Source organism: Cnephaeus nilssonii (genome assembly GCF_951640355.1).
Source record: "Cnephaeus nilssonii genome assembly, chromosome: 8".
Classification (NCBI taxonomy): Eukaryota; Metazoa; Chordata; class Mammalia; order Chiroptera; family Vespertilionidae; genus Cnephaeus; species Cnephaeus nilssonii.
Genome location: NC_137079.1, coordinates 82,987,190 through 83,001,508, shown reverse-complemented (window position 1 = coordinate 83,001,508; position 14,319 = coordinate 82,987,190). Strand labels below are relative to the sequence as shown.

The 14,319-nt window shown below is 40.5% G+C and overlaps 1 protein-coding gene across 1 annotated transcript in view; it reads right to left on the bottom strand.

Moving 5' to 3' along the window:
- Positions 1–1,188: 1,188 nt before the first annotated feature.
- Positions 1,189–14,319, bottom strand: part of TNFSF11 (TNF superfamily member 11) — a 33,481-nt gene continuing 20,350 nt past the window's right edge. The window contains exons 3-5 of the mRNA XM_079779346.1: positions 8,798–8,843; positions 8,619–8,717; positions 1,189–2,638 (exon numbers count right to left, since the gene is read on the bottom strand). Coding sequence (XP_079635472.1) covers positions 2,217–2,638; positions 8,619–8,717; positions 8,798–8,843 — 567 coding nt within the window. The 3' untranslated portion in view covers positions 1,189–2,216. The remainder of the gene's footprint in view (positions 2,639–8,618; positions 8,718–8,797; positions 8,844–14,319) is intronic.

The window sequence follows — 14,319 nt, the reverse complement described above, 5'->3', positions numbered from 1 at the left end:
ATGCAGCTACTGGGGAAACATATTTCAATTTCCTAGCCAGGAAGCTAAAGAATTGATCAGCAAAGCCAAGAGTGAAGTGAGGACATGCTTGGTGTGTCCAGAATGCCTCCACAGGCTAAACATGGAACTGAAAGTTGAACCAGAGTTGTATCCCCAAAATGTACAAGTAGAACCCTATGTCACTATCTCAAACTGAGTCAATAATTGGACACGGAGAAAGGGTGAGGCTTGAGGTGCTCTGATTCCCACCTACGTCACTGGGGAAATAGGTCATCTTCTCTGGATATTTTTCTAGGGTGGCCTGATGGAGATGAACAACACAGCAGAAAGCAGAAGAAAAGGGGCAGGAGGAAGGGAAGCAACCTTAAACCAAGACTCAGCCAAAGGGTTATGCAACACTGAAGCCATATTTTGGATCAATCTACCCTAGATTTACTAATAGTTTTAAGACAATAGGTATATTTTGGTCAATGATTGAGTCCCTCCATCAAAGCTCTGCTGTTTAAAATTTATAAGTTCTTCTTTGTAACATCTGCTATTTCTTTTCTCCTTCCATCTTATCATGACCATCAAGAAACATTATCCACAAATATCCAAGTGCCTTAAATGATGGCTTCCTGTGCCTCCCCAAGCTGCTCATTTTCTTGTCTCTCTCTCATTTTGGTAACTAGCTTTGGTTGAAGAACTCACCCACATACATTTCCATGAGGATGAGGATCAGTCTGCAGCTAATCCTTCCTCCCTGAGGGAAGGTACAATATGTTCAGGGGTTCCTCCAGGTCAAACAGTTGTTCTGCTGCAAGGCATTATGAACTTGTGCAAAGCTCCATTTTTCCTCAGGAGCATAGCATAAAAGTTTCTTTTTTAAGCGAAGAAGCCTCTGCTCTCTATCTGGCTACATTCTTGCATACAGATACCTTGTAAGTTATTTTTCAAATTCCAAGGTTCATTAATTTAATTGAACCTCTTCCTAATTTTTAATTGAATCTGCATTTCTCTGTAACCTTTGGAAAGATAGAAGCCACGTTACCATATTGGAGAGGACAAGATCACAGATATAAAAGAGAAGCACAAAATCACAGGCAGATTTCCTTATAAATTTATTTTTGTACCCAAAAAATTAACATTCAAAGGCAATGTTTTTATTGTACAGTATAAAATAACTTTCACTCAATTAAAAAAGGGTTTCTTTTGCTGATAAGCCACTGATACAGTTTCCATTTAAAATAAAAACAACATTTACAATTTGCAGCACTTGTAGAAAAAAAATCTGTTCAATAATTATATAAATACTCTTGACAGATTCCAGTCTCCCATTATGTATCCTTTTTGGTGATGTCAGCTTTCTAAAGTCAATTAGCTTCTAAATTTGAAAGGCACCTCGTGGCCAACATTCTGCTTATTATTCAAGGCATCCATTTTAATTTTATTTTTTGCACAGACTTGACAAGTCTGAAAAACCTATTAAGTTAAAAAGAATGAAGAAATATAATACAGTTGATATTAACAAACAATATTTTTCCCTTAGCTGCAATTTTTCCCCAGCTGATTTACAAAGTGCACCAGTTAAATATGTCTGTACATTTAAAACATTAAATATGTCAACAGTAAGACATTTTTAAATATTTTGAATCAAATACTATAGCACAAATATAATTTACAATACTTTGCACAGAAAACATTACATCTGAAATATAACTTTAGATATTATATAAAAATACATATATTTTCTCTCCTCGTTAGAAAAAAAAGTATTTATTTGCAGGTTCCAGCATGATGTAACAATTCAAAAGAACGTAACCTTTTAGATGATCATCCTTTTGCAATTAGATAACACCCTCTCTGCTTCCGCTGCAGAGTGGCACATAAAAAAGGGCTAGATCCAGAGAATTAACCCCGCCTGTGGCCAAATGCAGTTTTCCATAAAGGCAACCATAATTGCTCTAATCTGGTTTAATTCTAGGAATTCATTACAAAATTTAAAACCATTGTGTAAGAAAGCCTTCAGACTGTAACACACCTTGAGTCTAACATCTCCCTTTGGCTATAAATACACATGCTCTCTACAGAGTCAAAAGCTGGATAGAGTCTTCTTATACCACGTAGGTCATATCTCTTAGTAGTCTCACACACCTATGTACATCTTTCTTGGCTTGTTTAAAAGATAAGTTCCCAAACATCCTAGGAAATACACAATATGCTCCACAAAATGGGGGTCAATCTATATCTCGAACTTTAAAAGCCCCAAAGTACGTTGCATCTTGATCTGGATCCAGTAGTGAAGGGTTGGATACTTCGATGCTTATTTCCTCACCAGACCGTAATTTAAAAAATCCTCCAACATTTATGGAGTAAAAATGGAATTCAGAATTCCCTGACCAGTATTTGGTGCTTCCTCCTTTCATCAGGGTATGAGAACTTGGGATTTTGATACTGGTTTTAGTGACATAGACCATCAGCTGAAGATACTCCGTATCGAGGTCTCCCGAAGTTTCGTGATGGCGAAAGCAAATGTTGGCATACAGGTAATAAAAGCCATCTTGGTTGACTATTAGTTTTCCATTGCTGAAAGTCATGTTGGAGATCTTGGCCCAGCCTCGGTCATGGTACCAAGAGGACAGACTCACTTTGTGGGAACCTGAGGAGGGAAGAGGCACGTGATTTAAAATTCACCCCCTTCAATGACAAGGACATCCTCACAATTCTATGAGGTTAATAAAAAAAAAATACATGGCATAACAGTCATTGTTCCAACAGGAGAACAACTTTTCAGAATTGATCTTCTAAAAGTGGAGAAATACATTAAGATGTACTTAGTGCTCTCTGCTAGGCACCTGAGAGGGTACAAAGACAAAAACTCATTTTTCTTCCCTCAGAGTTAAGTATAGTATGTGTTCAAGAAGCAAGTCATGAACCTTGACAGGAGAGGTGCAGCTAATTGCTATTGAAATACAAAGGAAGGAGAAATGGTCCCCCAGAGGGATCAAGAGTGACTTTGAACCTGAGAACATAAAGGAGAAATAGGATGCAACCAACAGAAGCAGAAAGTCATTCAAGGTTGAAGGAAGAGAATGAGCTAAAGGCAGTAGAGAGGAAGCCTGAAATAAGCATACATAACTTTCATACTTCACAGGATTCTATCTTCACTTTTAACTCATAGGAAATGGTATGTAGAAGGAGATGAAAGTTAGGGTTACAGTGACTTTGACTAAAAGGTCAAACTCCTAAAACTCTATTATCACCACCAATTTCCCCCTCCTCCAACAGTCCAAATACCTCCCAGTCTCACATAATTGAAAAGTTGCTCCCAGAGAAGTTCACAAAAGAACTATTCCTGGCATTGCACTCCCCAGCTTCACAACTTCACAGGATCCTTTGTTTATTTTGTGGTTTTATTTATTTTTATTTTTTATGAATGTATTGGGGTGACATTGGTTAATAGGATCCTTTGTGACCAAAGTATCACAAAACCTCCTGATAGACCAGAATTCTTTTTTAGTCCCTTCTCCCCCTGAAATGTGGTGACAGCTATCCCCATGCTACTGTTCTGGAGCAGTAAAAGTTTCTAAAGAATCTTCTAAATCAGCAGTGTGTCCAATGCTTTTCACATTTTAGGGATTTAGTGTGTCTTATTAGGTCTCTAAAAATTGTCAATACCTCTATGATAAACCCAGTTAAATCTATCATTTGTGCTTATGTGGACACCTATTATTCAAGTAGGTATCAACTACTGGGGGAAACGTTGTTATGCTGTGCAAAATCCAAAAATACATTTTTCCTCCAGAAACCTTGTACTAGTAAATGCTTGTGCTAAATGAGGACTATCATCTGTTAAGATTTCAACAAGGCAAAACAGAGCTGAGGAGTCTAAGATCAGGGTTGGGATTAGCCTCTACAGCCAAGGAAGCTAAGAAGTCCACTGCTGCCTGCCACCCACAAAAAAATCAGGCCATGGTGGGCCTTAGGCTTAAAGTAGATTCCACAGATCCATCAGAGCTGACAACCCTCCGGTTACAGTGACTCCTTGGGAGATTCTTGCAGAATCATAAATCCATACTGGCTATCTTCCCAGACTAGTCTGAATCCTGTGGAGCCTTGAGCACCTGCAGCTTTCTCTAGAAAGCCACAAAAAGGAGAATTCTCTACTATTTCTGTAGGACCACTAGGCAGCTTGGAATATGGTCTGGAGACCTCAATAGCATACGGTTCCAAAAACCAGCCAGGTGGTGGAGCAAATGGGGAGGGGAGAGGGGGTGCACAGAGGCCAAGCTACAGTGAGGCAACTCATCTTTAGGCCTATGGAGTAAAAGCCAATGGTTCCAATCCTTCTGTCCAGGGACAATATATTTACTGAAATCCACATTTCATCCACAGGAGGGCGTTAGAACAAGCCTTAAAAGACCTTACAGGCACAGCTACCTCCAGGACCCACCACAGCACAAGTCCCTTTTCATTGGAGGTCCTGCCTCAGGTCATCCTAGGTTAAAACATCCCAGATGTAAACGTCATTCCATGGTCCCAAGTGAGTCAAGATGAGACTACAAGACTATTCATCACATCCTCATAAATACTAGCAAGTAATTCCACCAGACTGATATAGAGCTACACAACCCATTGACAAAGCTAACAAAATTCAAGACGTTTCCCATCTCAAATTATTGTGTTTCCTTCCTTCTTATGCTACTCCTGAATTCAATACTTATACAATCAATTATTTGTCTTATGGTTTATCTCCTATGATTGTTGTTAGAGAGGAGCAGAATGACAAAGGTGAAGTCTACCCTCTCAGTGGGATAGAGCAGCTGGTGTTAAACCAAAGGCTCAGAGATATGGCTTGGGAAGGCAAAGAAGGAATATGAATTAGAGAGGGGAGAACACAGGACCCTTGACTACATACCACTCCCACTATTAGCTAAAATCAGGTAGGAGGTGTGTCATTTCCTACAAAGCATATCTCTGTTTTTATCCACTTATTCATCCATTCACTGATCAATTTAGTTGATCAATCATTCAATAAATGACCATTGTGCTTTTTATGGGCATTCCCTCTGTCCACAATTGAGATTATATAAAGCAGTGTACCCTCAAGGCACTAACCACACAAGTAGTGGAGAAAATGAGAAAAGGGCATACACAACAAAAAATATGACATTTTCATTTCTGCATGTCACATAGCACATGGTTGAAGTTCAGTTAAAGCAACTGAAAGTGAAAGCTCAGAAATCAGTGGCAGCAGGAGAGCTCAGCCCAGTGAGGAAACAAGGAGCCAGAGGACAGGAGGACCTGGATCAAATACAGGTGGGCTGGGGAAAGGGGGGTACTGTCCGTGAGGAAAACTGTCCGAGCAGCGGACGGAATACACACAGTGTACTGAGGGGAAAGGACTCCTGAACAGACAATAGTGGGAAACAGGATGAGATTACGCTGTGATCAGGGTGAAGGCCTCTCCTGGCAGATCTGGGTTTCCATCCCTAATGAAGCATACTGATGGCCTCTTATCCCAGCTCCCTCCCCCAGTCTCTCTGGTCACTGCTGTTAGATGTTGGAGAAGAGATAGCTGCAAATATTTAGCCCAAGGGTCCCCCTAAAGAAAGCCACATATTCTGGCCTCACAAAATCCTTCCCAATGTATTTCATTCAAGAAACTTTGCCAGCCCGGCCGGGTGTGGCTGGGTGGTTGAGCGTTGACCCAGGAACCACGAGGTCATGGGTTCGATTCCCGGTCAGGGCATATATTCGGGTTGCAGGCTCCATCCCCAGTGTGGGGAATGCAGGAAGCAGCCAATCAATGATTCTCTCTCATTATTGATGTTTCTACCTCTCTCTCCTCTCCCTTCCTCTCTGAAATCAATAAAAATATATTTTTAAAAAAGCTTTGCCAATGCATAAGCTAACAGTCAATATAAAGCAGGTTCCGATTTTTCTTATGTGTAAATAAGTATGAAGCAGAGGCCCAAAATGAACTTGCAAAATTAAAGCCATCTTCCTAGTACTGGCCCAAACTGGGAAATAGATGGACTCAAGGGCTTGTTGGACCAGCCAGAGGAGCAAATTCTATTTTCTTAAACAGAAGCATACACTAATTCATGCCACTCAGTCTCAAATTTAATAGCCATTGGAAAGGAACCAGAAATTTTGCCTTGTTTTTTGGCAATGATTTGAGTCTAGGTGCCTGGAGAGCGAGCTTTGAAACTGCAGCATGCTTGCTCTTGGCAAACAGACTCTGGCACAGTTTAATGCAATATTTTTTCACATGCCCTTTGAAACGAACTGAAGAGATAAATGCAGAGTACATCCAGAGCACACACAGCTGATACATCAAGTATTAATTTGATTGCCTTTGCTAACATGCAAAATAGTTTTACACTCAGAAAGTCGGTGTAGCTACACCGTAAGGCACACATACACACACAGAAAGAAAATTTGTTTATGAAATAAGTATCTGGGACAGGATAGATAGTTTAGGAAAACCGTCTAAAAACTAAAGAGTTGGTTTCTCACTTTCTATGTCTGCTGTCAGGAAAAATCCCTCCATGGCTCATGCTATGATGATAGTGGCTTCAAAATTGTTTACTAAAACCTGAATTTTTTTTTAACTCCAAGAAATATCTGCCTTAAATCATTTTTAGAACAAAGTGGAATATGTATAATTATTTAATTAAACTCAAATAACAATAACAAATTGTGTTCACTGGGTACTTACTAAATGTCAGCTTCCATAAATGAATGTTACTGCATTCCTCATTAAGTATTCACAGCTCCCCATGAGGTAGATACTACCACCACCCCAGTGAGGAAGCTGAGGCACAAATTATGCCAATAATCTGCACAAAGTCACACAGCCAGGAAACTGTACAGTGGGGCCGCAAACCCAGGCAGTCAGGCGTTAGATCCCCTGCCTATAAAATCTATTTCTTACAAAAAAAGAGGAACATGAATTTCTCTCCCTCTGACTAATCCAATTGGCAACAAGGTAGTTGGATAACAACCTATCCTATTAAAAGCATAAACTTGGGAATCAACTAGAGTGGAATTCAACTTCTAATCCTGCCACACCATGACCTTGAGCAGGTAAACTATCTGAGACCTCAGCTTCCCTGTCTGCAAATCTGAAATAACCACTACCTTGTAGGGTTGTAGTAATGATTAGAGACAGGAATTCAGAGTGAAATGCCTAATACATAGTGTGTGTTGAATAAATGACATCATCATAATAATAACAATAATGTTCAATTGTCACTCGATCATAATGTTCCCTGTAATATTTTTGGTGCTCGAATACCCCAAGATGGAGTAAGCAGTGGGGATTATATGATGAAATAGCTGGGGCATTCACGCAGATGTAGGCCCAGAGCTCTGGCTTTCCTCATTTCCAAAAGATAACCAGGTCTCCAGTTTATTGAGCTGAATCCCCCACCCGCCACCCCGCCCAGAGAAAGTGATAACCTCTGGAGAAGGAGAAGTATGTTTCATTTCAAAGAGGGCTACTGCCTCTTAAATATCACTCTGTCAAGTATCTACCTGGAATTCTGCAGGAGGTGGCTGAGTATATGACTACTGGGTAAATTCATGTACCTCACAGGCAAGCAATGGGGATGTGTCAACTTTAGCTTGGGTAAATATAGATGAGCATAATAAGGGATTGTCCTTCCCAGTTACGCAATCTTAACTGGCAATCATCCTAGATAATAAAACCCTAATATGCAAATCAACCGAACGGCAGAACAACCGGCAGAACGACCAGTCGCTATGACGTGCACTGACCACCAGGGGGCAGATGCTCCCCCTCCCAGAGGGAGGCTACTGGAGGCGGCGGCAGGGGAGGGGGCCGGTGAGCGGGTGGTGCCAGGCCACCAGCCAAGGTAGGTGCCAATGCCCGCCCCCCATCGCCCTGTCCGCCGGTCACCCAGCAGATGGCCCTGATTACCAGCCAGGCCTAGGGACCCTACCCTATTATTGGGAACAGTCTCTTAGATTTAAAAATTAAAACCTAGCAAGGCTATTCTAACACTGAAAAGAGAATGATGCAGTAATGACATGCATGGACTCTGGCTTGCACATTTTGTGGTCAGCCCTGATTCTGACACATAACTGTGGGACAAAGCCAATTATTTAACTTCTCTCTGCTTCAGTTTTTCTCACATAAGATGGGGAAAATGGTACTACTGCCTCAGAAGGATCATGTTATGTACTACTTTTTATAATCAGGGCAAAAAAATGTAGCTGCCCATACAACAGCAAGATGCTTTTCACCTCTATGAAAAGTATGGTCACTGGTGCATGCAGTGTCCTGGATTGAGAGAGGACGCAGGCCGGGCTGAGGGAACCCCCTGCCCCACACCGCCCCATGCATGAATTTCGTGCACTGGGCCTCTAGTTTAAAATAAACCACTCTATTATCTGAAAATTAATATAGTAATAATGTCCATTCTGACATGCTTGCCAATCACTGTTTCCACAGTGTGGATCACCAATTGAAGACTAAGTGTTTTCTTCTGATCTAGAAGTTAAGGGCTCTCAAAAATTGGGTAAAAGGTTAATAATAGGTTTGAGTATTCAAATGGGGCTGATAAATGACTCTTGAAATATTTTTCAAGCTGGATGCAAATGAAACTTACCTGATGGGATGTCAGTGGCATTAATAGTGAGATGAGCATAAGGTTGAGTATCAGGCTTGCTCCTCCTGGCCAGATCTAACCATGAACCTTCCACTGTAGCTGGATATGAGAGAAACCATGTTAGCCTAAAGACAAGTGACCTTATGGAATTTCAAGTATTCATACAGATCCAAACTTACGTTTTTCTGCTCTGATGTGTTGAGATCTAACAATATGCTGTAATTCCTGAAATAAAAAGAAAGAATTTTGTTTATACATTCTTTCGGTAAAGCAGTAAGAATTTAGGGCTGTTGGGCATACTATAAATGAATCCTCTTTCCTTTAAAATAAGCCAGAAGTACACAGGGAGTAAAATTCCTTGTTATTCTAGGTAGCTATGATGGGGAGTACAGCCCAAAAAATTACATTGAAGTGCTTAAAAAGTAGACTGCACACATACTAGCTAACAAAATACTTGGACAATAAGAGGAAATGAAAGACAATGTAAATTATAACACATAGAATAATTGAACGTAATTAAAAATTTGTAACAGTTACACAGATGGGGATGAAGTTAATAGGAAAATAACGATTACCACAGAATACAGGACAGTGTTAAATTTTAGGGAGGTTCTTTTTATGTCTATTTCATTAGTGAATTTCTGTTATAACATTACAGGAAACAGAATGATGCCTAGCTACCAGTGGTTAGTTTTTTATTTTAAAAAGTCACAATGTTTAAATTACTACTTGGAAGTCTAAGAGGTTTTAGAGTACCAATAATTACCTTAAAATAATGCTGCAAACAGAGGTTTAGAAGCATGAGTCAGAAAAGGAAAGAACACAAGTCCATAAAGAGTGTAGGTAATTGAATATCTCAATGTGAGCCCTGCCAATGAAGGACCCAACAGGTAACTCCATCTCACCTGAATCAAGACCTTAGCTACCATTAAATAGGTGGAGTGACTAAAACCTTGGGCTTTGACCTCAGTTCAAATCCGTGCTCAGCTCGAATCAGCTACCTATTACACTCAGGATATTAATAGCAACTCTATCATAAGGTAATTGTGAAGAGTCACTGAGATAATGCACGTAGGCACTTAGCAGAGTGTAAATACCAGAACTGCTCTGGAGAGACCCTAATTTCTGTTACTGGGATGAGCAGGCGTGCTGAACACCCCCCTCCATGGTGTTTAAAGGATAGGCCATGGAGCTTAAGTTCTTTGAGTGCCTGGAGAGAATCGCTTTGAGAAAGATGATAGATACATAAACCCAACAACACAACTTCAACTGTTAACAGTTGGAAGTGTTCTAGAGATAAGACAACACTGATTCTTTTCTCTGCCTTTAGGACCCCCACGGGAGATGAGAATCTATTCAATTTTTAAAGACCCTTAGAGGAGACAGCACAGCAACCTTCAGGTGCCTGTTCTAAAGTCCTGAAGAAATCACAGTGTGACTGACTATTAGAAAGACACTTTAGGGGTGTATCCAGGGCCACCTTCTGTCCTCGCTTTGACACAGGGCACTGCACTGCACAGCTGCAGGAAATTCTAGGCAAATCGTAGCCCCTCTTGAGTTGTGCAAGGCAGAGGCCCTTACCAGGCATTGCTTTTCTCCCTACTCCATCCACGTTTTATTTCTTTCCCCTGATGATCTCCTATCTCCCATCTCTTCTCGTGGCCTTTGGATTTCCAGTTCTACCCTGACATAGAATTTCCTGATTTGGTCTCTGCTGCATTTACAGCAAAGATTTTATATATGCACAATGTATCCCTATAAATTTTATATACCTACGTAAAATATAGATATCTGTACGTATATATAATTTTATATATGTGTGTGTGTATATATATATATATATATATCCTTGTACTTTTATAATGTGTATATATATTTATAATACAATATATCTTTATACATTTATATATACAATATATGTTTACCTGATTACTATCTCTTAAAACATTGGAATAGGAACCCTGATGACAGAGTAATTTAAAATTGTCTACCCCTCATTTTCCCTGTAGCCCTGCTGTGCCTCATCATCAAAGGGAAGGAGGAGCAGAGGAGGAAGCAATGCCAAGAATGGTCTGCAAATGCCTGTTTCAGGGGTCTCTACTGAGAAATAATACACTTATTGTTGAGAAAAACATGGAAAGAGCCTTTATGGGAGCTCAGTGATTTCCAGGCTTGAGCATCCATCACAGTCTCTCAGAGGTCATGTTGAAACAGAGTCTCTGATCCAGGTCTGAGAATTTGCATTTCTAATAGGTGAGCTAGTGCTGCTGGCCTGGGGCCTCAATTTGAGAACAGCAATCCCTCTCACATCCCCAAAGGCAGACACCAGAGACGGGCAATCTGAGATTTTCTCCAAGCTTGAGATGGAGGCTAAAGAAGCATCAGGCTCCAGTCACTGATTAGTTGGCAGGGAAAATTTGTTCTCTCCCACCTGGGAATGAACTTCTCCTGCCCATTTAATCAGTGGTTTCTAGGTCAGAGCTGTCACCGATTTGTTCTGTTACAAGAAAATTCAATAACCAGCAACATCCAGAAGCACTTGCAATGTGTGCTATAAAAAATAAGAAACTGTGTCGTAACCCAGGATGAATTAAAATTCTAGCTGAAGACTCATAAGGCAATGCTGCTTTCGTGTTCTATCTGTTGTTGGGTATCCAGGGAGTGCAATTCCTCTCTGAAACTCTACAGGGAAGTTTCCATGTGAAAAGGGGCTACATGATGTGTCTATAACCTCATTCCACAAAAAAAGTGTGTTCTCAATATCTGTTCTTGTATCTTCACCCGCTCCCGATTTTTTGCACCCTAAGAGTATTGTTATTTATCTGTGTAGATAACAACCACGAATAACATTCTTCTAAGCCTACACTTTTAGGGTGCCCTGGCCCCAAGCCCAGCCAGTCTAACCCAATTAGATACTGATTTAGTAGTTTGTAAAAGAAGCTCGGCAGGTGATGCTAATATGCAGCAGGTAGTGAGAAACATTATTACTAACTCAGTGTTCCCTTGAGCAGTTGTTTGGTGATATCGCTATTTAGTCAGAGATTTATGATACTCTCACAACTTATATATATTCCACATATTGAAAATGAAATCATCTCTTAGATTCATAGCCAACAAAGTGTTTTCCCTTACATTATCATATTTGATTCAGAGGCTGGGTAACTATTACTAACCTCATTTTTTTAGGAGGCAGAGAGAGAAGAAGAACCCACCATATAAAATTGGGACTTGAACCTAGGCCTTTTGACTCTTTTTTAGAGCTAAAAGCCCATACCCATTTTTAAGATATAGTCATCAAACATACTCCTGAAAGCTGGGGGGGAAATATTAATGGCCAGTGATGGGCTTCAGAACACACTACCCCAAAAAATGGTACCTTGGCATACTGAATACTTTAAGCTGAAGGAATTTGAGAGGCATCAGGTGCAGGAAGGACTGACTACCTGACCTTCTTATTCCCTGAAGCAGGTCATAAGACCCTCATGTGAGAGATGCTCCCCAAACCTGGAGGAAGGGAACATCCTTTTCTTCAAGCCCAAAGGAAGCTGAGAAAAACCAGAATGAAGGCCTTGCTAAGTTTCCCCCAGTTTGCTGCCCTTACCTCACGCCCTTTTGTTCTATCACATTTTCCCACACCACTCCACTCTTCATCAAACCTAGCATAAGCATTCAGGTTAACCATTTCTTCAGGTCTTCATTTCCTTATGAAGTTTCCCATGTCACATAAAATATGTAAATTTGCGTACTTTTCTCTTGCTCATCTGTCTTTTGTCAGTCTAAGCTACAGGGCTCCAACTGGAGAACCACGGAAGGTAGAGGGGGGGAAAAAATCTTTTTCTTTTCCCTTCCCCATACCTGTCAAAAGGGTGGTTCCTTCCCTGAAGTAATGACTAGGAAATGAGGCACAGCTTGACTGGGGATCTGACAAAAAGGAGACTCCACATCAGGAAATATGGCCTCAGAATTCCCAGGGGCTTCGGAAAACAGTGGGCTTAGTGGTGGCTGAGCCATATTCAGGGCTCGTCTGGTGAACTCCCCAAACTAAGCCTGGGCAGGTCCTGGGCATGAGGGGGTATCCTGTCCAAGTCCACTGCACAGAACACAAGCAATTTTTCCCAAAGTCAGATACTTTGCTATGTACACCCAAGCATGGATCGTTCTCAAATTCCCTCCTAATTAATATTTTTCATTTTCAAGATCATAGGAACTCCTTCTGAAGCACTATCCAAATTCACTCTGACAATTCCATTTACTTTTTAAGCTTTGAATTTACATTCAATTTCATCCACATTGTTCCTCTACGTCTGTCACATTAATTGGAATGTTTTAAAATTTGCAGAGTTCTTTATTCCCCAATCTTATCATTCAAGCATTGTTTCTGGTTACTTTAAATTCAGAAAGTTCTGATCTAATTTGGGAAAAACACTACAAAGAATATCCTAATTCCTCTCCTCTGAACAAATTATTCAAATGCAAGAGATCTTTTTAGAAAGCATTTTATCTTATTTTAAATCCATTTGTACATAAATTTTTAAAAACCCTCTGGATAAACATCCAATGCAAGTATATGTTGTCTGCACTATCAGAATGCCCACAGATTTTCAGAGAAGTGTGGACAGCTTGGACACACCTCCCAGCAAACAGCTTCCAGCAGAAACTAGAAGCAGTCTCCAGGGTGAGAAAGCTGGGCAGAAGGCCTGCCCTGCATTCCTCTCTTGGCTAAGAGCCACTGAAGAGAACCCAGTGTCCTGCTCCCCGGGAAGACCACAGATCTGCCTTCTCAGAATACAGCATGTTTAGTATCTGTTACATGCAAGGGACAAAAGGAATTCCCTCCGGGTTCTATAAAGTACTCACGACAATACCTAAAAGTTACTAAGAAAATTCACGTGAATGAATGAACTTACTTATGGTTACACTGTAACAAGTAGGCTTTTCAGAGAATTTAAGTAATTTTAGATAAGCATAATTGGTCCTAAATTGTGATAGCTTAATTTCACCCTTCGAAACAGGACAAAAAGGAAAACTAAACCACTGGTAGGCATCCAAGGAAATCTGTGCCTAGTCAAGGATAACAGAAATCTTCTAACACACTGCCACCTAGTGGACGCTGTCCAACATTGACAAGCTGAGGAGCCACCGCCAGGCTTTACAGATTTGAAACTGCCCTCTACCCCCACTCCAACGTCTAAAAACAATAGAAATGAGGAAATTTCACAACATTTTTTTAGTCTTCTCATTGCGGTATTTTCCTATTTAGACTGCATTATCTTTTCATCTTTGCTGTCAGAGTACGTTTGAGCAGACAGGAAAACAAAGTATAATGATTTTTTTTTTTTTAATCTCAACTTTTATTTCACTCACAGAAAAACGTTGGGATTTCACAATTTTGCCTCCAGGAAAGAGAGTACACAAAGGATCGATGTGATTGTGTAACTGTGGTCTCTAACACTGCTTTCCTTCAACTTCTCCTGAACTCAACATCCAAGAAATGCAATTCCCAGCGGCATGACAGGGGAAATGAAGAGTACAGACCATGTCTTCAGTCTTTTGGGACCAGCCAGGCTGATGTTCCTCTTTTTAAAGGTTTTAGGATCTTTTGCCAAACATAGGAGGAGAGAGACATCCCAGAACTGGCTCAATCTCGATAAGTCTGGGCCACTTAGGAGAGATTGTAGTGTATAAGAATAAACATGAACAC